Below are 27,610 nucleotides of genomic sequence, written 5' to 3' on the forward strand. Positions count from 1 at the left end.
GGTCTAGGGCCTCTGGAGACAAGCACTTCTGGCTGGTTCTGCTATGTGAGCAAGCCCTGCTTGCCAGTCAGACCTGATCTGATGCATCCAAAGTCCGCTGTAAAACAACCTCCTCTCCCAAACCTAGAACTCACTTGCTTTTCCTTCTTTGTGTGCATGGCAGGGGAGGCACACGTGTGTGTGTGTGTGTGTGTGTGTGTGTGTGTGTGTGTGTGTGTGTATGTGTGTGTGTGTGTGTGTGTGTGCGTGTGTGTGTGTTCACATGAGTGGGACTGCATGTGTGGGTACATACAGAAACCAGAGGCCCAGCCTTGGGTGTCAGCGTCCTTCCTTAGGTACAAATCTACTCTGTTTCTTAAGACAGAGTGTCTCAGTGGGACCTGGAACTCTCCTATTAGGTGAGGCTGGCTGGCTGGCTGGTAAGTCCCAGCACTCTGCCTGTCTCCACCTCCCCAGTACCGAAGTTAAAAGCATGCACCGTTACACCCAGATTCTTAGGTGGGATCTGGGGATTAAACTCGGGTCCTAGATTTGTATGGTAATTACTCTACCTGGGAAGCTAGACCAACTCTCTAGCCTCAGGACTTTCCCACACAGCGCCTCCCATGGGCAGGCATCTGGGAGCAGCAAGGAATGATATCTCATGAATCCCTGCTTTTCTCCTCCTCTGGCTGCAGAGAGGCCCGCGCCCCCCAGAGAGCTCCTGGTACCCCAGGCAGAAGTGACAGCACGCAGCCTCCGGCTCCAGTGGGTCCCTGGCAGTGACGGAGCCTCCCCGATCCGGTACTTCACTGTGCAGGTGCGAGAGCTGCCTGGTGGAGAGTGGCAGACCTACTCCTCGTCCATCAGCCACGAGGCCACAGCTTGTGCTGTCGAAAGGTACTGTGGGATAGAGGGTGGCATTCAGTTTTCATCTTTCTGAACCTGGAGTCTTAGTCACTTGTCCCTCCTTACTGTGACAAAATGACTGTTGGAAGCAGCTTGAGGGAAGAAGGGTTTACTTTGGCTCGCACAGTCCATCTTGGCAGGAGCTTGAGGCGTGTAGTCATATTACATCCGGTCAGGAAGCTCCTCACATTCACCCTTCATTCCAGGACCCCAACCCCTGGAATGGTGCCACCCACCTCAATTTACCTAATCTCAATGGTCACCTGCAGGCATCCCCTGTGGTTTGAGTCTAGGATGGTTCTAGAGTCTGTCCGATGACAGTCAGTGTTAACCATCACTCTGGGTCACCTCACTTGACATGGTATTTAAGCAGCATGTTTCCTCATGGTCTTGTCTTATATACTCAGTATTGGAGTGCGTGAAATGCCTCTCCTCCATCTCCCTGCCCCACCCCTGCTTATACCCTTCTCCCTCACCCACATCTCCCCCTTCCTCTTCCTGTCACAGGTGTTCTGTTACCCTCACATCTGTCCACCCCTAAGTCTCCTTTTAGCCTCTCATGGACCTCTTTATAGTTTTCCTGGCCTCTGCCCATACTCGCTCCCACTCAAATACATGAGTGTAACGGTTAGGTGCTAAGATCTGATCGTGACAGAGAACATGTTGAAATGCTAATGGGAAAATAATTTTTAATTAATAGAAAGCACTGTAAAGGTCTTGGGGAGAAAGGGGGTCCTGTTAACCCAAGGACCACTACTCTGAGAGTCCCCACCATGGCCCCAGCCAGCTCACACAACAGGAGTCTGTGTGGCTGAGGAGATGTCCCACTGAGAGACAGCCCCCTGTTTCTGTTGACACTTCCCAAACCAGAAACCCAAAATCTGTAGGACCCTCTAGATGCGCTGCACCCAGGCCTGAGGACATAGGAGGCAAGAAGACTGGGGCTGAACCTGGGCTGTGCCCCCGTGTCCCCAAAGGCAGGTGCAGGGAAAGAGGCAGTGGAAGGGGGTAGGTGCTGGAGGTGCCCCTTCTAGCTGAGTTTAAATAACCCCACCCCTTTGACTCACCACCTGAGAGACCAGATAGAAAGCACAGTCATGTTCTCCATAGCCTGCTGAGTAACCATCGACCTTGTGTTTGGTAAGGAGAAACCCCTGTTCAAACAGGCAGTTTCATGTGGACCAGAAAAGTCCTATCAATTTCCCAGCCGGCGAGAACCAGAATGGAAGCAGATCTCAGACAGTGTCCTGAGAGTCTATTCTATCTGCTGCCATGGTGTCACCCCTAACAATCCCAGCAGCTAAGTTTACATTCCATCTGCTTCATGAGATCTCGTGGAGAGACAAAGCTTGACTGTGGAGAGCTCATGGCCGTGGCTGTCTGCTTGAGTTACCAAGTTACCGTGGGATGAGAGCAGCTGGCATCGTGAGCCCCTGTGTGGAGGCTGAGGCTGTGGGACTGTTAATGGGATGTTAGATATAATAATGGTAAGATGGTGATCTACCTGCTGTGGGTGGTCTAGAAAGGAAGCTGACTCTTCAGAAGGTGCTGCAGCACCTCAGGGGAAAGGGCCTCGAGGTAGAACAGCATTAGATGTAAACAGTAAGGTATTTGGATATCTCAACATGATGGGGCCTGAGGGGGAAGGAGAGGCTTTCTTTAAGCCTGAAGATGAGGTAGGTGTGTGTGTGTGTGTGTGTCCTATTTGAGATACAAGTGTGTGTGTGTGTGTCCTATTTGAGATACAACCCAGCACCTTGTGCATGATGGATAAATGCTTTGCTGCTATCTATTGTGCAGCCCCTAGCTGGGGATTCTAGAAAAGTGCTCTACCACTGAGCCACCCCAGCCCCTCACTGGAGATTCTAGGCAGGTGCTCTATCACTGAGCCACACCCCAGCCCCTCACTGGGGGATTCTAGGCAGGTGCTCTACCACTGAGCCACACCCCAGCCCCTCACTGGGGGATTCTAGGCAGGTGCTCTACCACTGAGCCATGGCCCCAGCCTCTTACTGGGGAATTCTAGAAAAGTGCTACCACTGAGTCACCCCAGCCCCTCACTGGAGATTCTAGGCAGGTGCTCTATCACTGAGCCACACCCCAGCCCCTCACTGGGGGATTCTAGGCAGGTGCTCTACCACTGAGCCACACCCCAGCCCCTCACTGGGGAATTCTAGGCAGGAGCTCTACCACTGAGCCACGCCCTAGCCCCTCACTGGGGAATTCTAGGCAGGAGCTCTACCACTGAGCCATGGCCCCAGCCTCTTACTGGGGAATTCTAGAAAAGTGCTACCACTGAGTCACCCCAGCCCCTCACTGGAGATTCTAGGCAGGTGCTCTATCACTGAGCCACACCCCAGCCCCTCACTGGGGAATTCTAGGCAGGAGCTCTACCACTGAGCCATGGCCCCAGCCTCTTACTGGGGAATTCTAGAAAAGTGCTACCACTGAGTCACCCCAGCCCCTCACTGGAGATTCTAGGCAGGTGCTCTACCACTGAGCCACACCCCAGCTCCTCACTGGGGGATTCTAGGCAGGTGCTCTACCACTGAGTCACACCCCAGCCCCTCACTGGGGGAGCCTTGGCAAGCACCGTACCACTAAGCTACATCCAACCTTCTCTTTACTTTTTGAGACAGAACCTCACAGGTGGCCCAGGCTGCTCTTCAACTTAAGTTACTCTTTAGTCCAGTGTTCTAGTTTGGTTCCTGTTTCAGGGATAAAATACTGACCAGACAGATTTGTGGAGGGAAGGATTTGCTTTAGCTTACAGGTTATAGTCTATCATCAAAGTAAGCCAGGGCTAGACCTCAAAGAAGAAATCAGGGGGCGGGGACTATGGAGGAACAGAACTTACTGGCTTTGTTTACCTGAGCTCGCTTAGCTACCTTTCTTCAGGCCCATCTGCCCAGGGAACGTACTGGCAACAGTGGACTGGACCCTCCTACATCAAGTAGCAACTAAGAAAATACCCTATAATATGTTCACATGCCAATATGATGGGGACAATTCCTCAGTTTAAGCTTCCTCTTTCTGGGTATGTTTAGGTTTGACAATAACTATTCCATGCAGACAAGTCATAAGATTTGATCCTCCTGCCTCAGCATCTTGAGTGGATCACAAATGTACACCATCCGGCCTAGCTGAATTCTTAAAAGGTAGTTTCCAATACATTTTGTGTACCCCAAAATAGGTTTCTCCACCAACACAGTAAGCCAGATCAAGCCCCAAACAGTTTCAATGCCTTATAGATACTGGGTAAAAGCAGCAATGGGTAGTGTTCAGAGTGTTTGGGATCCATGCAACTTACATCCCAATGAAAATGAGCCAGTGGGTATGCAGACCCACTTATATTTACAAGACCCAGGATTAGCCCTGAAGGAGGGACACTGAACTGCAGGCTGTGTCTTGCCCACCCCCACAGCTCTTTCCAAAGGACTTTGGCAGTAGAGGTAAAACTCACACGTGAGCATCCACAGTATAGGCACAGGTGGGGTGGTGTGAACATGGTTTGTGAGTTGGCAGAGCAGTGGGTGTGATAGAGTTTCCAAAGGTCCCTGTGCTGTGAAGTCTCCTCGTTTTCTGAATCTTGGATGCTTAGAAGTAAGAGTTGAGGTAACTTAACAGTGTTTCTCAAAATTGTGCCTTAAGCCTGTGCAGTGTCCGAGTTGGGAGGTGAGGCACACGGGACGTGCAAAGGGCCAGTGAAACTGCCCCCAGTTTGGAGGGACTGCATCTCACCAGAGAGGCAGGGAAAGAGAACGTTCCAAAAGAGCAAATAGAAAGTAGTATTTATTCATGGTCTGCTGTGTGCCAAGATCATTAGATCCTTGATGGTGATTCAGTGTTAACAAATGATCTCAAGGGCTCTGATCTCCATTTTTACAGGTGAACAAAGTGAGATCATAAGAATCAAATGACTCGCTCTGGCTGGTAATGACAGAACTAAATATGAATTCTGCTTGGCCAACTCCATGACCGAGGCTTAGACTGTCTTGGAAGAATAGAGAAATTGATAGACAGGTCTTTCTCTCCTTTATCAGGGAGTCCTTGAGATTGGCCTTGATGCAGGATGGACCGTGGTGGCATGGATACATGGGCTGGGTAGGAGGGAGTGGGGATGAGGGGTGGGCAGCTGTGGGCAGAGGCAAGATCTACAGGAGTGGGCAGGGCCAGAGGCATTTGCATATAGGATGCTAGTGAGTTAATTGAGAGCCAGGTTAGCTCCCTGGACACCCTGTGTTTTTCATGTCCAGGTAGATCCTGATCTCTGCAGTCCTCTGTTTCCCCCCTGCTTCACACTCAACCTCAGAAAGCGGTTAGTTACCCCCATAACAGTTGTGCCACTATTATACAGTGGGCACATCTTGCCTGGAAGGTCAGTATTGCAGCATGTGTATTGCAGCATGCGACATGTGCCTTCTTTCTACTTTTTCAAGAGGATTTGGAATAGCATTGCCACTATAATGTATTCATTTCTTTGGCAAAATGTTATTGAACAACTCCAGGTGCTTAGCATAGTTCTCCATGCTAGAGTGGCAAGATTCCCTCAGGCCACCCTGGCCCCTGTCTTCAGGGATGTAGAGTGACAGTGTGGCCATGATAAAGAAGATACAGGGGAGCTAAGGATGCGACTCAGTTGGCGGTGTGCTTGCCTGGCATGCACCAAGTTCTGGTTTCCATTCTTCAATACCACATAGAACCAGGTGTGGTGATACATGCCTGCAATCCCAGTTCTTGAGAGATGGAGCTGGGAGGATCAGGAATTCAAAGTCATCTTCAGGTACATAGTAAGTTCATAGCCAGACTTAGCTACGGACTCAAAAAAACGCAAGAAAGAAAAGGAACAGGGCAGTTATCATGTGATGAGCACTTAGTGTAGCTTTTTAAGATAATACCTGAGAAATAACAATGATAACAGCTGTGTATGTATGTGTGTGTGGTGTGTACATGTGTATGTAGATAGAATCACACATAGTTTTAGGTGAGGATGGCTTGTGTCCTGCTCTGTCACTCTCTATCTTATTTCATTGAGATGGGCTCTCTTACTGAGTTGGGAGCTAGTCTGACAGGTAGTAAGCTCCCCCTCCCCTCCCTGCCCCTCCCCATCCAATCCCAGAAATCATCCTGTCTCCAGCCTCTCCTTCCCCCAGCACTGGGGTTCCACACACAGCCACACCCATGTGGTATTAGGGATTTGAACTCAGGCCCTCTGCATGCTTGGACAGCAAGCACTCTTACCCACTGAGCCACCTCCCCAACCCCATTTCAGCTGTTTTAAGTGAGCGCTTACTACAATTGTCCCAAGTGCCTCATCTGATTTAATTCTCAGGATAGCTTCTTGCTGTCTATTAGCTGCCCAGATGAGGCTGTATCTGCAAAGTGGCCCATCCAAGCATGGCTGGAGCTGAGGAACTGGAAAGTATACTTCAGAGCCCACGTTTTTAGGGACCCCATGCTGCCCCCAACACTAGGAAGGAGAAGCAGGTAGCTAACTCAAATGTGGTCTGCTCAGCATGTGAGGCTGGGAAGTAACAGGGGCAAGCAGACATTTATCTTGGAGACTAGACACAGTAGCTTCTGGGAAGCCAGGAACAGGTGGACACGGTTTGTTTGAACTAAACAAAAGCTGTCCCCAGAAACCACAGCAAAGACCATTCTAGGCAGTGGGCCTTAGAGGGGGTGGGGGGAAGCTTCTCCGTTAAGCTGAGTTAAACCAACCAAGACCACATTCTCCTGGTTGCTGCTGGTGAGGCCAGGCCTGTAGGGGGTCTTGGAATTGGCAAGATCAAATTGTTCCGAGGGCTTTCGAGTCGAGCATCCCTCAGGCTTTAGAGAAATGCTATAATCCAATGTATCCAAAGGTAAAGAAGCACAAAAGTGGCCTATGAAAAACACAGCTCTCTCCTCACGGGATTGGAGAATTTGTTCTGGAGTCAAATACAAGTGACTGTAGTCCAGGAACACAGATCCAGGCTACCCCAAATGCCATGTTCCAATATGGTAACGGGTTCATGGAGTTTTTACAATAACAACAAAGGAAGTCCTAAGTCAGGGTGATTTAGAATCCACTGGTGGAAACCACATGTAGGCGGGTACATCAGAGTGGGGGATCTCTGCTATGGCTTCAGATGCTGTCTGTGGAAGCCAGAGGTCCACTTGTACCTTCTGACAGGATTTGCCTAACTATCACATGGATGTGAGGTCAGACACAGAGGTGGCTATAAATGGCTGTGTAGAGGGCTAATGGGAGCCCAAGATAGCTTGCTCCCAACTTGCAACATTCTTGAAGTTCTAATCAATCGAGCAGCCTTGCAGAATGGCTTTCCTATTCTTTCCTTTCTTCCTTCCCTGAACCCACCCCCCTTCCTGGGAACTTTAGTCCATGATGGTTTCTGAATCTGATTATGGGTTTTTCTAAAGCATAGAACCCTTCTCAGAAGCCAGTATTTCCCTACTGGCTCATGACCTACCTGTGAAGCAGTGCACTGATGATCCTACCTGGAAACTTGTCCCTAGTGCAAGCTGGACAGGGCATGCTCACCCTTGACCCAGCACCTGGAAGGGAGAAGATGGCCATGCCTAGCTGGGGTGGGGCAGAAACATTGGTGAATCCAAGGAGGTTGGGAGTGAGGGACAGCTTTGCGCTGGATATGTTTGAGCCAGAAGACAGAACTTCTCATTTCTTCCCCAGAGCCCCACCCCAGCTCTACCCCTCCATCCATCTAGGCAAGTAGTAATTTATCCTATAGCGTGTTATTAAAGAGGTATTGGATGTCCTCTGAATAACTTTCTCAGTGATGTCTCCCTCGGTGAAACCGTTTCTCCCTGAGCCTCAAGGCAGTCTAAAAGGCCATGAAAGGCCTGGTAGCTATATCTAGGGAGTGTTCCATGCCTCCTGGTGGCAGGGTGACCCAACTTCACAGTTCCTGGGGCAGGAGTGACATCTCTCTCTCTCTCTCTCTCTCCGTCCCTCCCTCCCTCCCTCCCTCTCCCTCTCCCCCCCTCTCTCTTTCTCTCTCACACACACGCGCACACACACACACATACACACACACATACACACACACCTGCTGCCATGGTTTCCTAGTCCTAACACAGACAAGACAGGGAGAGGTTGGCGGTAGTCACTGGTCACTGATTTCTATATTCCATTGCAGGCTGAGGCCTTTCACCTCCTACAAGCTACGCCTGAAGGCCACCAATGACATCGGAGACAGTGACTTCAGTGCAGAAACAGAGGCTGTGACCACACTGCAAGATGGTGAGCAAAAGCCAGCCCAGTGCAAGCACTCCCCACTGCCCTGCAGAGGCCAGAGGACACCTTCCTCCCAGAAAGAGACTCCCTCCAGTCTTGAGCACAGAGGAGAGGTCACCGGGGAGGGTGATGAGCAGCAGAAGTCCATGAGCCCCTGGTGTTCCTACACACCCCATGGTCATAGAGCAAGGTCCCCAGAGAGCTTCCACATGGAATGGAACTCCCTTTGATTGGCTTCCAAAACCCTCCTCCATTAGAAATTGAATAATTAATTGGGGTCATTAAAAATAAATGGCGGTGGGGAAGCGGGGGTCCAAGAAGTTTCAGATCCCCACCCCAGAGCGCTTCTGACCTCAGAGACACTGGGCCTGAAGATGCCTGACCCTGGGTGTGGGAGGGAGTGCAGTGAAGCCCAGGGAGTGAGATCCAGCTACCACAGCCCCAGACTGACAAGAGCAATGGGAGAAGATGGATACTGGGCAACTCCCAGCTCAGCCTCAAAGCCTGGGCACTTAGTGCAGCCGCCAGAGCTTTGAGACTCCCCGAAAGCTGTCTCTTCCATTTAACGCTCCAGTAAGATGGTTTCCAAATGGGCCAGGTCCCGGCTGCCTCGCCCTGTGGCCCCACATCATGTGTTCCAGAGCCTAGAAGTTTAACTTCTGCCACACAAAGTTTCAGGGAACCTCAGGGACAAGCCCAGGGGTGGAGGTGAGCCATTTTCAGCTTCCCAGCCATACTCAGATGTTGATGCCAAAACAAATGAACAAAAACAAAAAACCAGCTCCTACCTCAATGGGGATGGGAGATATTTTACTTGGGAATCAAATATGAGTAATCATGGTTCAGGGGAACTTGGATTCAGGTCACCCCAGATATACTGCCATGTTCCAGCATGTAAACAATCCCACACAGTTTTATACTGGCAGAACAAAGGGCATTTTAAAGGGAGAACAATTGTGAATGCTTTGGTGGGAACACCACTTAGGCAAGTTATAGTCATCTTCACTGTAGACCTCTCTTAGTGGGTGAAGGTAGGGGTCTGTGTACATTCCAAAGGACTTAAGTTACAAGGGTGTTAGACTGCATACAGAGGTAGGCAATAAGTGGCTATTTAGGGGCTAAGATGGCCCAAGACAGTTCATCTCTTGACCTCAATGTTCCAGCTCTCCAGGGTCACAGTCCTAATAGTCTGTTCATCAACTTTGAAGAATGGCTAATGTAGATGCAGCCCTCCCTACCCCCTCAAGACCTTCAGTTACCACAGAGAAGTTGGCTGCAAATCCAGCATCCCCACTATGGCTGGGTCTATTGAGTCTGGGACCCGATGAGAGGGGCTCTAAGCTTCCCCAGATCCCTGGAAAAATGGGTCCTGTACCCTCATCCTGGGAGATGACGAGACCTGGGTGCAGCTGTTGGGGCTCAGAAGCAGTGGAGCTTAGGGGAGAAGCTAAGATGTTGTGCAGGAAGCTGGGTGACCCCAGGCACCTCGTGGGAGAGTTGGGAGACCACACAGAAGCAAAACCCTTCCGTTCCCTGCTAAGGATATGTGGAGGGAGAAAGTCTACCAGTGAACTCACTTAGAAGGGAGGGCTTGCAAGCAGGAGAGATGGCTCAGTGGGTAGTGTGCTTGTTGCTTAAGCATGGGACCTGAGTTCAAATCCCCAGTATCCATGTAACCCCAGCTGGGGGCTTGGGGGCAAGGATCCCAGGGGTTAGCTAGCCAGCCAGTCTAGCCAGTAGGAAATCTTGATATTCAGCAAGATCCCCTCAAGACTGCCTTAAAACTAAGGTGGAGAACAGCAGAAAGATATCCAACTTTAAGTTCTAGCCTCCATATCCCCTCCCCCCTCCAGGACCAGCATGGGGCATAAACATGTACACGCATGCATAGAGCCTCCATACACATACACACAAAAGGTGGTGTGGAGCAAGGGGGAAAGTTGGCATCAAATGAAACTGAACCCGCCCCCACGCACGCTCATTTTTATCTTGCCTCAGACACAATGGAGAGAATATTTGCAATGGTGCACTAATTCTTAGGAGAAAGAACCAGACACCCAGCAAGCTGCTGTCCTTGTTGAGTTATCTCTGACAAACAGGGAGCACAGGATCCTGACAGGCTCTGGCAACCTCAGGGAATGGGCCATTTGGGGGGGGGGAGCTATTCAAGGAACTCTCCAGGCTCCCAGCACCTTCTCAACCCTTTGATATTCAAATGCCTCTTTTGAGGCCCCTATCTCATCATCTTCCTTGTCTGAGACTTGCAATTTCCCTTTGTGAATGGATTTGCATTGTGTTTGTGGCCCTTTGTCTCCCTCTGTGAGGTGGAGATTGACTGGCAAGACCAACCCTTCCTTAGCTGGAAGAGAGAGGGACCTTTGATGACTGATTAACATTTTCTTCTTACTATACTAGGCTTGGAACCCCAGGCCTTGCTGGTGCTCATCCCAGCCCCTCACTGGGGATTCTAGGCAGGTGCTCTACCACTGAACCACACCCCAGCCCCTCACTGGGGAATTCTAGGCACTCACTGTCACTGAGCCACTTCCGGGCTATTGGTTTTTTGACATAGAGCTTCAGTCTTGGCCCGGGCTATTCTTGAGCTTGTGATCCCTCTGTCTGTGCCTCCCAAGTCCCCAGGATCTCAGGCATGATGGTGCCTGATTCCACATTTCATTTGTTCCTTCCTTCCTTCCTTTCTTTCTTCCTTCCCTTTTTCTTTTCTTTCTTTTTTCTTTTTCTTTCTTTTTTTGGCAGCTGTGTGAGCTGAGCATCAAGGCTTTGTATGTGGGCTCAGCACTCAGAACAGCCCACTGTGTTGGGCAAGATCTTTGCTTTTTGTTTTTTGGATTCTTTCTTTTAAGATTTATTCATTTTTATGTTCATTGGTGTTTTGCCTGCATTGCATGTATGTCTATGTGAAGGTGCCAGATGCTCTGGAACTGGAGTCTCAGACAGTTGTGAGCTACCATGGGGGACCTGGGAATTGAACCTGGGTCCGCTGGAAGAGTAGCCAATACTCTTAGCCTCTGAGCCATCTCTCCAGCCCCCCACATTTTCTTATTAGACTGAAATCTATCAACTGCATAGGGTTCTTGGGCTGGATAATGGTCCACATTGACAACACTATAAAATAGTTCCTCACGATGTGACCACCAACCATGAAATTATTTCTGTTGCTACTTCATAATTGTAAGGTTGCTACTGTTATGAATTTAATGTAAATATCTGTGCTTTCTGACAATATTAAGTGACCCCTGTGAAAGGGTTGATTGACCCACAAAAGGGTTGTGACCCATAGGTTGAGAACCACTGGCCTAGAGGGTGACACCGGGGTCCACCTGTGTGGCTGAGGATAGAGGGCCAAGAGGATTCTGAGGAGAATCAGTCAGGGACAAACCTGGGATGTAAAGTCGGCAGAGTGTGGTACACAGGTGGGGTGATGGAGCATGCCCAGTCCTGTCCCCCTCCATAAACACTGAACAGGCTCCTGTTTGCACACAGGCACAGCGGAGGAGACAGAGAAGGCAGAGAGGCCTTCAGCACCTGATACATGGCAAGGGTTCTGCTTTGGTCAAAAACCAGGCTGGTCCATGACATGGGTCATACCAGCCTTGTCCATCCAGAGACCAAGGCAGAGCCATGGAAGCTTCCTGCTTCACCTGCTGCTTGGCCTACAGCAACCTCTTCTCTACAAAAAGTCATATCTGTATTTCAAACTGAGAGCACCGTGACCTCACTGTGACCACCCGGCCTGCTCATGGGGAACCACTGACACATAAGATCTCAGATAATGTTGTCTCACCCTCATTCCCAAAGATCTGGAAGTCCAGGAAGGGCCTTGGGCAGAGTGCTGTGCGTGGCCTGAGGGGACCCATGGGAGATTGTGACTCACCCATATGTCCCAGTGGGGTTAAAGGAGGACTACACCTGAGAGCCACCCTTGGTCCGTGAGGCAGATGAATGATGGGTGAGGGTGCCCGAAGGAAGGAAAGACACCCCACACTGAAGGGTGACTGAAACCTGACAGAACACTCTAACTCTGCTTCCTTCCATCTGCTGCCCTGCAGTTCCAGGAGAGCCTCCAGGGTCTGTCTCAGCCACACCGCACACCACGTCCTCGGTTCTGATCCAGTGGCAGGTAAGAGCCGGGGGGACCTCACTTATTTCTGAAGCAGGACTTCTATCCCCGGTTCAGTCAGCCAGGACAACTGTACAGAGCCTGCCCACAAGCCACACCCATGTCAAGTGTGTGACTATAACAGGGGAAACAGCCTGACTGGGTTAGACAGAGCCTCCAGCTGAGGAACCAGAGCAGGAATCTGCAGGAGAGGGCTGGCCTAGGGCTGGGGCTCCTCCAGACACAGCACAGAGGAAATGGGGGCAGGTGCAGGTCTCCAGGACTGAACCTGCCCCCAGACCAATGGGCTCACAGAGCACGGGGATGAGAAAAGGGGCAGAACTTCTGGCCAGCGAGGGAGATTCCAGGTGCCAAAACCTGGGCTAAAGAGTGGGAGATCCTAAGGGCCCGAGGGAGGGCCCGTACTGCTGGCTGTGCGCAGAGAACCACGGGAAGACCCGAGGGAGGCCCGTACTGCTGGCTGTGCGCAGAGAACCACGGGAAGACCCGAGGGAGGCCCGTACTGCTGGCTGTGCGCAGAGAACCACGGGAAGACCCGAGGGAGGCCTGTACTGCGGGCTGTGCGCAGAGAGCCACGGGAAGACCCGAGGGAGGGCCCGTACAGTGGGCTGTGCGCAGAGAGCCACGGGAAGGCCTTGTTAGCCTAAGTCTGGCCACTGTGAGCTGGGGATGGAGCGGGTGGACCAAGAGGTGTGAGACCCTTCCTAGGGTTTGACAGTGTTGTCCAGGGGAATGGAGGTGCCAGCGGGAATGCAGAGATAAAAGCACCTCGGTGACTCTGTGTTGGTCAGACTTTCAGTATGTGACAAAATAACCTGGAAGGGGAGGGGAGGTACATCCCAAAAGAGGGAATACTTACTGAAAGAGCTCAATTTCAGTGAATTACAGGTCATCCTGAAATTCATTTAAAAGATATTTACATGACCCAGGGAGTGGGAACCTGCTGGGTGGCAGGGGCTTATCCCCGAAGGTAGAGGGCCAGGGCCAGGACTCACCTCTCATAGGCACCTGTGGGTGCCTGGGCAATGGATGAGCAAGACCCTCTGGGTAGGATGGCACGAGAGCTGTGTGGCCCCCACCTTGGCTCAAGTGTCATAGACAATCCAGAGCAGAGGCCTAGGAGCGCTGGAGCCTGGGGCCTGCACTAGGAAGAAAGAGTGGGACAGGGCCAGGCAGCTGGAGGATCCACCTTACACCCAAAGTGTCTGAACCACCTGGCGAGAGTAGTGGCCAGTGACTCCTCCTGTGGAGTCACTGACTGCCCAGTGGCCAATGTTGTACCTAAGTGTTAGGTTGTATCCTGCCTTAGTTACTTTCCTCCTTCCTGAGACAAAACATCTGGTAAGAAGCAAGTTAAGGAGGTGGGGAGGGTTTGCATTGGCTCACAGTTTGAGAGTCAACCATCGTGGTGGGGAGGCACGGCAGCAGGAGCGTGAGGCAGCTGGTCACATGACGTCCACAGTCGGGAAGCAGAGAGATGGAGGCTGGGGCTCAGCTCACTTTCTCCTTGTTCAGTCTGGGACCTCAGCACATGGTACGGTACTACGCACCATTAGGGACCATCTTCCCACCTCACTTAACCTAATCTAGAAATTTCTAATAGATATGGCTAGAGATCTGTCTCCTATGTGATTTTAGATCCTGTCAAGTTGACAGTATTAATTCTCATGGTTTCTGTGATGCTGCCATGTAAGCACAAAAGTAGGTTCAACCTAATGGAATTTGACATTGTCACCTACGAGAGGGACGGAGAAGAGGCCTTTAGCAGCAAAGGTCTGTGCTGGGACTATAACATCTTCCCCTCACTGACAGAGTCACCACCCAGTGACCGGTGCCTTTCAAGGTGACAGAAAGATTTCCCAGTGTTTCCTGGTGACACTGGCAGTTCCCTGCTGTGCACTCAGCTCTCTCTGGCTTCACTGGAGTGTGGGGGACAGGACAGAACAAGAGGGGATCAGCCTGGGCCCCCATCTGGCCCAACACATCAGGGCGCCATCCATGGCAAATAACCAAGGACCTTGGCCTTGTCATGCCAGAGCCTGTGACCCCAGAGGCCCCTTGGATCCAGGTACTTCCTCAAAAAAGCAGCTGTCATGGATGCTCGATCTCTGATACCACACATCCTTATTCCCTGGGGGCCCTGCTTCAGCTCTGACTTCCATTGGGCCTGTGTTGGGAGGCCAGAAACCTTCCAAGCAGAAATCCAAAGTACTGGGTGCTGTGTCTCTCGTCCTCCACAAACATAGCAGGGGAAGGGGAGAGTGCTGGTCTTTCTGTCAACAGCTGCTGGCATGGGAATGTAGCTCCGCACTGTCCCCTGCAGCAGCCCAAGGAGGTTCCTTAATCTTTTAGGGACCTTGACTCGTGTAAATCCAGATCCTCATTTTCAGTGTGGAAAAGAATTTCAGGATGAGCCAGTGTGGAGTGGAATTAGAATCTATTGAAAGTAGAAAGAAAGGCACCAGGCCAAGAGCAAGACGCACCTGAGTGACCACAACTTCCCAGGGAAGAGCCCCGCTCCAGGGGCTTCACTGTGACTCTATTTTGGAAGCTTCTGGGTTTTCATTGCTTCGTGGGTCTCTAAGGGCCCCCCTTCCCTACTCTGCCCCCCTCTTTGATAATTGAGGCCATAGGGGCACCCCAGCAATGCCTTGGTTGGGTCATATATGAAAATAGAGTGAAAAGAGCCACTAAGGCTGTGCAAGGGGGTTTGGGCTTGTTATCTTTTACTGTCAATGGGGTTTCTGGTAAGATCTTGGGAACTGCAGGCTCCTTCTGAGAGGGAGAAGGGCCTTAGGCAAATGTATCTGAATTGATTCTCAGCTAGTGAAAGGCTTCAGGCAGACTCTGGGTGAGTAACTCCTTTCTGTCCTCATGCCCATAATTGTCCCTGCCTTTCTATACTCCTTCACTCCTGCTGTGCCAGCTCCTACTAGAAAATTAGGGTTTTATTTGTAGATGTGGCAGCTGGCCTGCTAATAATGAGGTACACATCTTTTCCATAGAGGCAGCGAGTGCTCCGGGCGGGGTGCAGCATCCCCATGAATGAAGCTGCGGTGGCCCCTGAGCTGCTGCCAGTCCCAGTCCATAACAGCACAGGTGTCAAGTCTCTTCCATGGCTGCTGGACAGCCTGTGAAGTGGCATGGAGCCGCACCAAAGGAACTTGGCATATGTGCCCATCAGCTGTGCCCTCCAGTGCCCAACAGAACAAATGGATTTCCAAAAGCCCAGAGCAAGAGGTGGCCAGCCCAGTGTATTGTAGAAATAAATGCCTGTCAACCAGCAGGCGATTGAAATACAATTAAAATTATGAGTAATTTAGGAAATCGGAGACCGGAACAAAGAAAGAAGAGCTACGTTTAAATATAGATTCTTGTTCCCCAGGATGCATCTCACCTGTAACTTTTTGTTTTTTGAACAATTTCCTGGAAAAAAATTATACAAACACAGGCTTTAATTGGAAGGCTGTGGACCCTCATCAGTGCCTTCCCCACAGCAGGCTGTTGGGTTTCAGACATCTTAGAGGACAATCAGACTTCGCCTTTAGTAGGGGCCAACTCTACCAGTGTCCTAGGATTTGAAGGTGTATCCCAGGTGGGGGTGGTGTTGCTTCCACAATGAGTTCTGTTCATCTTTCAAACTGTTCACAACATTGACAACATTGAGCCATTTGATGCACCAACCCTATACATGCCTCCTCAAGCTGCCCTGACACCTCAGGGGGGTCGTTTTGGTTATTTTGCTGCTCTCTGCGACAAAACACCTTCTGGCTCATAGTTCTAAGGTGTGATGAATCGTGGTGGGAATGGCATGACCGCAGGGCCTTGGACACCAGGTCACATTGCATGCACTGTCAGGAAACAGAGAGAAATGAATGCTGGGGCTCACCTTTGTATTGAGTCCAGGATCCCAGCCCATGGAAAAGGTCCACCCGCATTTAGAGTGGGTCTTCTCACCTTAGCACAGTCTAGAAAAGTCCCCACAAGCATGCCCAGATACTTACTGGCAAATGAAAGACCTGCTCATCTCTTGCATAAGCCAAGCGACTCTTCCTTCTGTGAGTGTAATGGCGGTCAAGACAAAGGCCATGTGAACTCAACCGTGGGCAGCCGAGAACCCAGGGTGTATTTTCCTTACTCAAAGGGCCCATGTGCTGGACTGACAGGCATACATGGGGAGGCAGTGGAGAGAGGCTTTCAGCTGTGTTGAGGGACAAATGAACACACTCGACAGGGTGGAGAGGTCTTCCCCAGAGGACAAGGTAAAGAGAAGGTCCAACCTGGGCAAAGACTCAACTGTAAAGTTGATGGCTGTCATGATGTGAATATGGTATGTCCTCCAAAAGTCTAATGGGTGGAATGCTTAGTTCTGGACATGAGTAGCCAGTTATGGGGCTTCAGGGACATAGATGGATAAGGGATCTAACTAATCTATTGATGGATCTGAACACAGGTCTTCATGCTTGTGCAGCAAGCGTTCTCACCTATGGAGCATCTCCCCCACCTGGGACAGGCATTTGAAGAGTGGTCTGCCTCTTCTTAGGGGTCTCCTCCTTCCTGTCCACTGTAAGGGGGCCATGTGTTCCCCTGCCACACACTGACCTCACCACAGGCCCAGAAACACTGAAGCCAAGTGACCCATGGGCAGAAACCTCTGAACCCATACACCAAAGCAACTCCTCCTTCCAAGCTGCTCTCATGGGTGTTCATCACAGCGGCAGAAAGTCTGACAAACACATCATGTGTTTAATGCTGTATTTGAAATGAAGGTGATCTGGGAATGCGTGTGTCCCTAAACCACTGGAACTTAGTCCCAGAGGGAACCCCTGCACCACTCTCCAACACATGGGGGTACAGGGATGTAAGCCTAGACCCCAAGAGAACTCAGCTGTCCCTCTGGATTGAGATTTGAATCCCAGGTTTGCCTCATGGTCTCATGAGACCGCAAGTGAGTGATTCGCCTCCTTGAATCCTAGGTCCCTGCTGTAGCATGGGTGAACTTGGCTCTGTAGCCCACCTCACACCTGAGCAGGGGGAGCACTGCGTAGAGGCCAGCACTGTGTGACCTACTCCAGTCCTCTCAGGCAGCTGGAAGGCAGACCGCCTTCTTAGTTACTTTTCTCACTGCTACAAAATACCTGACCAAAGCAACTTACAGACTCACAGTTCCTCATGGTAGGGAAGCCTGGCATCAGGAGCCTGAAGTAGCCTGTACCCTTTCTTCCAATCAGGGACCGAGAATGATGAATGCCTCTGCTCAACTCTCTTGCTCCACTTGTACAACCCAGGCTCCCAGTCAGGAGATGGTGCTGCCCGCAGGGGGCAGTTCTTCTCATCTCAGTTGGCCTGATCAAGATAGTCCCCCACAGACATGTCCAGAAGTCCTTGTCCCAGATGATTCTATATCTCCTCAAACTGACAGTTGAGATTAACCATCACAGAAGCTATGGTAGAGTTCTGCTCCTCCCAACACAAGTCCCTCCCTCCCTCCACTCAGTTCTGCCAATACCACAAGGCACTGTCCTTCAGGGTCTTTCCCAGGGCACCATTCTCCTCCAGTGCAGTAGGTGATAACTGTCTGATACACCATGACTGTGTCACCTGCATTTGCACAGGGACTTTTGGAAAGCCACCCTAGACTCTGAGTCTGCCAGGGGGTTTTGGATGGAGAGTGGGCAGAGGGAGGCAGAGTTGGGAAGAGCTTCCAGGTCCCTTTGAGCTTCTGCCCACATGAATGGCCAGTCCAGGGTGGAGTTATGTGTAGATGGAGTCCTCTGTTGTCTAGCTTGTTCAACTCAATTGTACAAGCATCATCCGAGGCCTGTCTCAAGTGCTATAGGGGTATGATCTGAGCACAGGGAAGGCAGATCCTTGTGCTCTGGGACAAGTCCTGGACCAAGAACTTCAGGCTTAGGGCTGGGAGGCTGAGAGGTATAAAACGGGTGTTTCCTGTCCCGACTGCCCAGTCCCAAATAACCAACTCTAAGGCTGAATATAAATCATAAATGCTCAGCTGATAGCTCAGGCTTGTTACTAACTAGCTCTTAGATTTTAACTTAACCCATATTCCTTAGTTACACTCTGCCACGTGGTAGTACCTTTATTAATATGGCATGTTCATCTTCTGCTCCCTCTGTCTCTGCCTGGTGACTCCTTGATTCTGCCCTTCTTCACCCCAGCATTCTCAGTTGGCTTTCCTGCCTAACTGTATCCTGTCCAACTATTGGCCAGTTAGCTTGTTTATTAAGCCAGTCACAGCAACACATATTCACACAGTGTAAAGGAATATTCTACAACAGGGAGAATCAAACCCAGTGCCAGACTCCTGCCAAAGAGACTTCAAGGCATAGCCTGGGAGTTGAAGCATATGAGGAGGCCACAGTGTCGGGATTTAAATCCAGAACCTGAATTCCCCATTCTTTTTGGACCCATGAGTCCTAGGAACTATTTGGAAAGACTTCAAGACTGTCCATTTGACTTCCACCATGGTACCAAATAAACACAAATGCAGTGCTCCACCAGGCTGTCCTGGAGTCTCTGCAAACTCACCAGGCCCTGGATGAGTGATGTCCCCACCTTGCAGGAGCTGCCCATGGGCAGGCCTGGACTGGCTGCAGCCTTTGGAGAATCTGCTCATGTCAGCCACTTTCTGAGAGGATTAGTGTAGAAAGAAAAAAGGTTGTTCATTCCACTCACAGTTCGACAGGTTCCAGTCCAAAATCAAGGACTTGTTGGTTGGAGCCTCTGTTGAGAAGTGCATACTGGAGCAGAATGACCACCGCATAGCCAGGAAGCAAAGAGAAACAGGAAGATCCTTGGGTCCCACAGTCCCCTTCAAGGGCACAATGCTCCCATGCCCTAACTTCTTCCCATTAGACCCTGCCTCCTAAAGGAGGGGACTCTTCTAGTTAGCATTAATAGCCTGGAGTCACATGAAGACTCTTAATTGAGGAATTGTCTTTATCAAGTTGGTCTGTGGGCTTGTCAGTGAGGACTGTCTTGATAGTTAATTGATGTAAGAGGGTCCAGCCCACTTGGGCAGCTTCGTTTCCTGGGCAAGGTGGTCTTGGGTTGTGTAAGAAAGCCAAGCATGAGCCAGAGAGCAAGGCAGCAAACCGTGGTTTCTGCTCCAAGTCCCTGCTTAAATTCCTCCCCTGACTTCCCTCAGGGATGGGCTGTGACCCGGAAGTATAAAATCCCCTGGGTTGCTTTTGATCAGAGTATTGTGTCACACCAACAGGAAGAAAACTGGGAGGGGTAGAGTCCTCCACCACACAGCCCTCCCTCCAGGACCCCTGATTCAGACCACAGCAGATGCTTGCTGGGAGGACACACAACTCAGCTCCGAGATACTCTGGGGCTTCTGATGCCACCTGACAAACGTGGCCCCAGCTTAATGCTGGTCATCATTGTCCTCTGGGTGGAGGAGCTTGGCCTCCTCTTCCCTTTCCATCCTCTGACTTGACTAGAAATGTTTCAACCTTTCACACTTCCTCTCCCAACCCTCAGATTGTACACTCAAGGTCTGGGTGTGTCTGCCAATAGCTGCACAACCACACTATGTCCCCAGCAAGGGCATATCCATTTTCCCAGCATCCTGTTCGTTTGATATTTTGAGCGAACAGAATCCAGTCCTCCCCACTTTCCCTGATATAAGTGTCCCCAGCCCGTGTGTCTTCTGTAGAGTTGGACAGGCTGTAGCCATCCTCCCTCTGGTGTGATCCCAGACTGACGGGCTGGCTTTGAAGGTGACCCTTGAGGGGAGATTGCAGGGCTGGCACTCACAGAGCCCAGCAGCAAGCTTTTGATGTACCCACTCACCCTCCCTTCTTCTAATTTGAGTCAGTCCAGATCCCAGAAACAGGAGCGCACGCCATCTCATCTGCCTAGCCCGAGCCCTGCCATCCCCACCTCCCCCCAGTGTGACTGAAGACTGTGCCAGACCTTCTGCATGGCCACGTGGGGTTATCTGAGCTGCAAGAGCAGGCTCCTGGTGTAGCAGTCAGAGTCACTGAACAGGGACAAGCATCTTCCTGGTTCTTTGTTAGGGACCTCAGAAAGGAGGGGCAAAGCTGCCCCAGGGTCTGGGAAATACTTGCTGTCCCTTGTTTGGCAAAGGGTTTTCTTATTCATGCATTGCCACAAACCACATACTTCACAGCCACAGAGATTGGTTCTGGAGGCCAGAAGTCCCAAGGCTAGGTGACAACAGGACACTGCTCCCTCTAGGAAAGGAACCATGATGGCCATTTGAGTCCCCTAGCTTATAAACATACCACTCTAATCTCCCTCTCCATATTCACTGGACATTCTTTCTAGGTATGCACAAGTCCAAATGCCCCTCCTCTTACAAGGACACCAGCTATTAGATTAAGATCCTCCCAAATCCAGTGTGATTTCCTCTCAACTAATTCTAGCTATCTGGTGGGGGTGGGAAGGGTGTGGTTTGAGGCTGCTTTTCTAGTTCCCTTACTATTTCTAGGTTCACCTCATAGAGAGAAGCTCCCTCCTCATCTGTGCCTATAGCTTGCTCTCCTGCCTCACCTCCAGTATAGCTAGACATAGGATAGGAGCTCATGTCTCCATAAAATTAATATTATTAGCATGGCATATAGGCTGGGATCTGGGTAGTCCCACAATGGCCACCTCCAAACAAAAAGGCCAAGAACCCAGTAGTTGTTCAGTCCACAAGGCTGGATGTCTCAGCAGCCCTAATCTGTTGCTGGAGTCCCTGAGGATTCCTAGAGAGCTGCTGGTCTTCAGTCTATGCTGGACTCTGGAAGAAGTAGGTTCTAACAACATCGGAGGAATGTCTCATCAGCAGGATAGATGAATTTGCCAAGTGTGAGGACAAGCAGGCAAAAAGTTTCCTTCTTCCATGTCCTTTTATGTGGGGCTGCCGCTTGAAGCTGTGGCCCAGGTCTAGGATGGGTCTTCCAACCTCAGATGATACATCAGTAAAATCCCAGCTATATGCGTTTTGATTCCAGATGAAATCAAGTTGGCCATCAAGATTAGCAGCCATCATACCGCATACAAGGTGTGAGCAGGGCTCTGAGTCTGGGCTGGCTCATCTTTTCCCTTTAATAATCTCAAACCTTTCCTGTGTGTGTGTGTGTGTGTGTGTGTGTGTGTGTGTGTGTGTGTTGCACACACAAGTGCAGGTGTCCATGCACATACACACATGGAAGCCAAAGGACAACCTCAGGTTTTCCTTACTAGATGTTTACACTGATATTTGAGACCTGGTCTCTCACAGGCCTGGAACTTACCAAGTAGGCTAGGCTAGCCCCTGGGAATCCTCCTGTCTCCTTCTCCCCAGTACAGGATCACAAGCACACACCACCCTGCCCAGCTTTTTATGTGGGTTCTGGGAATTGAACTCAAGTCCTAGTGCTTGCAAAGCAGCCACTTTGCCCATTTACACATCTCACCAGCTCTCCTCCTTTATTTTTAACAAGAGCTGTAGGCTTAAAGCCTGCATGGTGGCTCAACGGATAAAGGTGCTTACAGGCAGCCTGACAACCTGAGTTTGAGCCCTAGAACCCACATGGTAAAAGAAGATCAACTCCTGAAAATAGTTCTCTGACCTCCACATCCATACCATGGCTCATGTATGTGCATACATGCCTGCACACACATGTGTATGTGCACAAATACACACATAATAATCACCATAATAAAATACATGTAAAAATGATTTGTAAACAAAACCATAGGCTTGAGATAGCGACTCTTCATGATGGGCTAGCTACACCAGGGTGGAAGGTACTAAGGCTTCTATACAAATGGCTGAGTGTACAATGTCTTTTCAGCCTCCCCGGGATGAGAGCCTAAATGGCCTTCTGCAAGGCTATAGGATCTACTACCGTGAGCTGGAGTCAGAGACAGGCATGGGCCCTGAGACCAAGACACTCAAGAGTCCCTCTGCCTTGCGTGCTGAACTCACAGGTGAGCCTTACGTGTCCGTCTGCTCCTTGGAAGACCTGCTGGGAAATACTATAGGGAAGCCAGGTGAGGGCAAAGTGGGGGAGCAGGCATTGTAGTGTGAATCTAGTGGGGCACAGAAGGAGGCAGTGGACCTGGAAGCTGAACTGGGGGAGAAGGGGCCAACTCTCCAGGGACACACTGTGTGGAGAATGACCTGGAGCCTGGGGCCTGAGTTGAAGGCCACACCCATCTAACCTATGTGTGGGTACCTCCTGATCTCTGCTGAGACTGTACCCCACCACAGCTAGAGACAGCTTAACTGCAGAAGACCCTACCTCTCTACCCCTTCTGTCTCCCACAAGGAAATTGTCCCTAAGCAGTGTCATTGAAAATTCCCTTTTTGCCAGGCATGGTAACACATGCCTTTAATCCCAGCACACAGGAGGCAGAGGCAGGAGGATGTCTATGATGAGAGACAGACAGGGCAGAACACCAGGGCAACACTTCCTACCTAATTCACCCCCATCAGGCCAGGAGGCTGCCTAATGTTGGTTTACCCAGAACGCAAAGGGCTCCCTGCTCCATACCACCCTTTCCACCAGGGGCACCCATACCAACTGCATACAAACTTGGCACTGGTGGCTTGCAGTCTGATGGGACCAGGTGTGTGTATGCCTGGTCTCAGAACACTTGATGGGTGACTTTTTCATCCCCTTCAGGCTAGAGTCTCACAGCTTGCAAGCATCAGTCAGCAGGACAGACCTGCAACCCAGAAAGGCCTCGGGAAAAGAAAAAAGAGCATGTCTATGTCTTTACTGTTGTCCTCTATACTGCTGCCAATGCCCTTCTGTTTGCTTCCTTCTATCTGAGGGCCAGCCCACCACCGCCTGTCTCAGGCTGGTGTGTCTTGTTTGATGGGCTAGGTAGAAGTGTGGTAATTCCCGGATGCTGATGAGAAGCCTACAGTCACTGTAGCATCCCGGGAACTGTGGCAGTCAGCACAGTATCCCGTCCAGCTTGTGTGTGCCTCATGTCCACCCCACACATGGCTTACAGGCACAGTGTTCCTCTGCACTAACTGCCTTCCTTACCCCTTACAGCCCAAAGCAGCTTCAAGACCGTGAACAGCAGCTCCACATTAACGACATATGAACTAACACGTAAGTTCCCAGCACCTCAGGCCCCTGTGACTGCGAGCCGCGATGCAGGGATGCCCATCCCTCTCTAGAGTCCAAGCAAAACCAGCCTGGATTCATGGCTCTAGTTTATGGAGTTCCCCTCTTGGTGGTTGTGTCTCAGCATGCCCACATATCAGGGAAGCTTCTAGAGGCAGAGACTGGTGGGTTCCCCAATAGTGCCATCTAGCACTCCATCTGGCTGGGAGGGAAGTAAAAGTCAGACACGGCAAAAAATCTCTCCTGTGGCTCTCTGTCTCTTTCTCTCACACACAATTATAGTGAAATACAGAGGCCAAAATGTTGCCATCTTAACCATATTTTTTCAATTTATGGGTATTTTGTCTGCATGTTATGTATGTCGGTATACCATGTTTGTGTTGGTGTTCAAGGAGGCCAGAAGAGGGCATGGGATCCCCAAGAATGGGAGTTATGGATAGTTGTGAACCTCCATGCGGGGGCTGGGAATCAAACCCAGGACCTCTGGAAGAACAAACAGCAAGTGCACTTAACTGCTGCGGCAGCTGCCATCTTAACTATTTTAAAGGCAGTGGTCCGCTTGCTTTCTCCCTGAACTCAAACACTGAATGCTGACCACAGGGTCTGAGTTTGTAACTCAGTTGGTAGAGAAATGTTTGCCTACCATGGAGAAACTCTGGGTTCCATTTCCATCATGGTGTAAACCAGGCATGGTGGTACACACCTGCAATCCCAGTACTTGAGAGGTGGAGGCAGGAGGATGAAGAGTTTGTAAGTGCCTGGGTCTTCATCTGCTGCCTCTTTCCAGGAGAGAGACTGGACATAGACAGGTTGAGACATGAATGCTTTGTTACTGTTCACCTGAGCACAGGTGGGAGGAGTCATCTCTTGATTGACAGCAGCACGAGGAGGCAAGATGAAGGCATTTCCTAGTCCTTCCAAGAGCAGGCTACACCTCTCCCTGGGTTCTCCATTGCCTGACTATGGCCCACAGAGGAAATCTAACACCAAAAGCTTGTCCAGCTGTAGGCTGACCCAGTGTGTTTGACCTTGCAGATCTGAAGAAGTACCGGCGCTATGAAGTCATCATGACCGCCTATAACATCATTGGCGAGAGCCCAGCCAGTGTGCCGGTGGAGGTCTTCGTTGGTGAGGCTGGTAAGCTCAGAGCCTATCCCTCAGCTCTTAGCCAGACAAGGGCCATGGCAATCAATCAGATAGCTGCAGGAAACATAGAGACTAGCTTCATAATGAGAACACTGGAGACTCAAGAAGGATTTCTCTTGGTCCCAACTTCCGTCCATTAAGTGGGGAGGGGTAGAGCAACTTCTTCATGGAGGAAGTGAAAGAGCTGGCCTACATCACAGGCTTCCTCCTCCTGTGTCCCATCAGGTAGCCCAGCCTGCAGGATGGTGCTGGCTGCATCCCAGGCAGCTGTCTGCCCTTGCACACAAACCCAGAAACAGCTTTACTATGCTAGGAAATTACCAGTCTCATCAAATTGACACCATGTCCATTACTTTTCTTATTACTACGACAAACATCTGACAAAAAGAACTCACCAGGGTGTGTATTTATTTTCTCATGGCCGTGACATAAACAGCTAAAGAAAAGACAGGTTGGTTTGGCTCACTGTTTGAGGGTGCCATTCATCACGGTGGGGAGGCAAGATGGCAGGAGCCGGGCAGATGCTCACATTGTGTCCACAGTCAGGAAGCAGAGAGAGATGGATTTTGGTGCTCAGCTGACCTTCTCCTTCTCAGTCAATCCAGGACCATCCCATCTTTAGGGAGGTCTTCCCGAAATCTCAGTTAGTCTAATTGAGGTTTATCTCCTAAGTGATTCTCCAGTAGAGTTGACAATATTTACCATCCCAGAGAGGAAGGATTTATTGTGACTTGCTGGCTGAGGGATGTAGTTCATCATGATGGGGGAAGGCATGGTGGTAGAGGTTATTCATGGCTTTATCAGCAGGAACATGAGGCAGCCCATTACATTTGTGTCATGGAAACTGGACACTTGGCATGAACCAAAGTCAAGCTATAACCTGTATGCTTCATCATCTAGCAACCCACTTCCTCTGGATAGGTCCATGCTCCAAATGGTTCCATGGCCTCCCAAAGAGTGCCCTCATCTGAGGACCAAGAGTTTACACAAACCTGAATACATTGAACATGCACACCACCACAGCAGTCATTATTGATCGCCACAATGTCCTCCCTGCTTTGGGATGCTGACGTTGTCATTTGATTGAATGGATGGACACACTGGTATCAAGGTTTCTTGTGCCGTCTTCCCTGCTCTTGGCACACATGGGCACAGCCATCCTTTCTCAAGCTTCAGCTATGAGGTTTTCCATGGGCGACTGTTTGAGTCAGAGTTCTCTAGAGGAACAGAACCCAGAGACAGAATGTATTTCTTGAAGAGGTTCTATTAGGTTGGCTTACATGACAGGGCTGGGTAGTTCAACAGTGGCCATCTGCATGCTGAGAATCTGTTAGCTGCTCAGTCTATGAGACTGAGTGTCCTAGCAGTCCCCATCCATTGGTAGATTCCTGGAGGATCCCTGGAAAGCTGCCGTTCCTTCATGTATATTTGTAGGGTGAAGAAGCTAGACTCTGTGGTGGTGGCAGCAGCAGCATCAGAAGAAGAGATAGATGCATTTGCCAGCAAGGAGCAAAGGCAGGCAGGGGACAACAGCAGCTTTTCCCTCAGACCTCCTTCTATGTTGGCTGCAGCCAGAAGGTGCTCCCCACTCTGGGGAATGATCTACCCGGCTCTACTAATACTTCCTGCAAATGCTTTCACAGACTTCCCAGAAGCCAGTCTGAGTTGATGCCCTATTTAACCAAGTTGACAACCAAGTTCAACCATCACAAGGGCCTCTCAGAAAATGTGCCTAGGCCAGACTGTGTGGCCAGAGGAACATCTGTGTTGCCATCCCTAGTAGTTTCTGATGGGGAAAACAGGCAGGCATAGAGCATAAAGGTCACCTACCCAAGTTTAGACAGTAGACAGTTCCAGCTGGTCCAAAGACGGGCCTTCTCACTCTCCTCGCCTCCAACCAGGCCACCTGTGATTGTAAATCTCCATTGTTGTCTTGACCAGATATACAGTCTCCTGGGAGACACACCTCTGGCCATTTCTGTGAGGAATTATCTAGATTATGTTGATTTTTGTGTGAAGACCCACCTTCGGTGTGAGCAGCACTACCCCGTGGGCTGGGGACCTGGACTGAATAAAAAGGAGAAAGTGAGCTGAGCCCCCACGTCCATCTCTCTCTGCTTTCTGACTGTGGATGTCATGTGACCAGCTGCCTCATGCTGCTGCTGCCATGCCTTCCCCACCACGATGGGCTGTGCACCGTCAGACTGAGAGCCAAACATCAACCTTTCCACCCTTTAATTGCTTTTATCAGGCATCTTGTCATCTTACTAAGGGGAGAAACTTGTATACCAGTTCCGTGCCCCCTACCTCTCTCTTGGAGTTGCTAAGATTTTATCACTGCCTGAGTGTGTGCTATAGTGAATTTAGTGTCCCCAGAAGTCCCACCTGCTCCCCCACCAGCATGCCAGAGGTGTAAGTCCCAGGTCCCAACTCTCTTCCCTTTGCCCCACATCTTATCCTGGGGGGATTTCTCTGGAAGGAGGAAGCAGGGAGCCAACGAAGCATCCTCTCCAGTTAGCCACTGCCATTCTCCTCTGCTCCTCACATTCGAGCACCTGGCTGCATTGATGGAGCTCACACTCGTGTGTGTATGTGTGTGTGTGTGTGTGTGTACGTGAGTGTAAGTGCACATCTACAACAGTTCATGTGTGAAGGTCAGAGAACAACCAATGAAAATCAGTTTTCTCCTTCCTTCATGTGGCTCCCAAGAATTGAACTCGGGTCTTCAGGCTTGGCAGCAAGTGCCTTTACCTGCTGAGCCATCTCGCCTACTCGTTCTTCCATTGCCAACTACCCTCTGAGCATCACAAGCAAGTCAGACTGAAATACTCAGAGGCTGTAATGGAAACAGACCCAGCTGTGGTTTTGTGAGCAAACTTGTGGGTCTGAGTGATGACCCTGCCTTTTGTTGGCTGTGTGACCTTGAGGACATGACTCAACCACTCTGAGCCTTTGAGCATTGTGATGTGGTATGGAAATCTGTGCGCACACTCAGGTTCATATCCCAGCAAGGCTCCCAGCCCATCTGCCCATGGAATGAGTCTGTAGAATGTGCCTGGCCTGGTGTAACCC

The 27,610-nt window shown here is 50.5% G+C and overlaps 1 protein-coding gene across 3 annotated transcripts in view; it reads left to right on the forward strand.

Moving 5' to 3' along the window:
- Sdk1 (sidekick cell adhesion molecule 1) overlaps positions 1-27,610 on the forward strand; it is an 880,893-nt gene that overhangs the window by 797,595 nt on the left and 55,688 nt on the right. For all 3 annotated transcript variants that reach the window (XM_040751271.1, XM_040751272.1, XM_040751273.1), the window contains 6 exons: positions 678-879; positions 8,049-8,152; positions 12,217-12,287; positions 22,103-22,238; positions 23,318-23,377; positions 24,428-24,529. In XM_040751271.1, the coding sequence (XP_040607205.1) occupies positions 678-879; positions 8,049-8,152; positions 12,217-12,287; positions 22,103-22,238; positions 23,318-23,377; positions 24,428-24,529 (675 nt within the window). The remainder of the gene's footprint in view (positions 1-677; positions 880-8,048; positions 8,153-12,216; positions 12,288-22,102; positions 22,239-23,317; positions 23,378-24,427; positions 24,530-27,610) is intronic.

This window comes from Mesocricetus auratus, unplaced genomic scaffold, assembly GCF_017639785.1.
Source record: "Mesocricetus auratus isolate SY011 unplaced genomic scaffold, BCM_Maur_2.0 Super-Scaffold_100008, whole genome shotgun sequence".
NCBI classification, from domain to species: domain Eukaryota; kingdom Metazoa; phylum Chordata; class Mammalia; order Rodentia; family Cricetidae; genus Mesocricetus; species Mesocricetus auratus.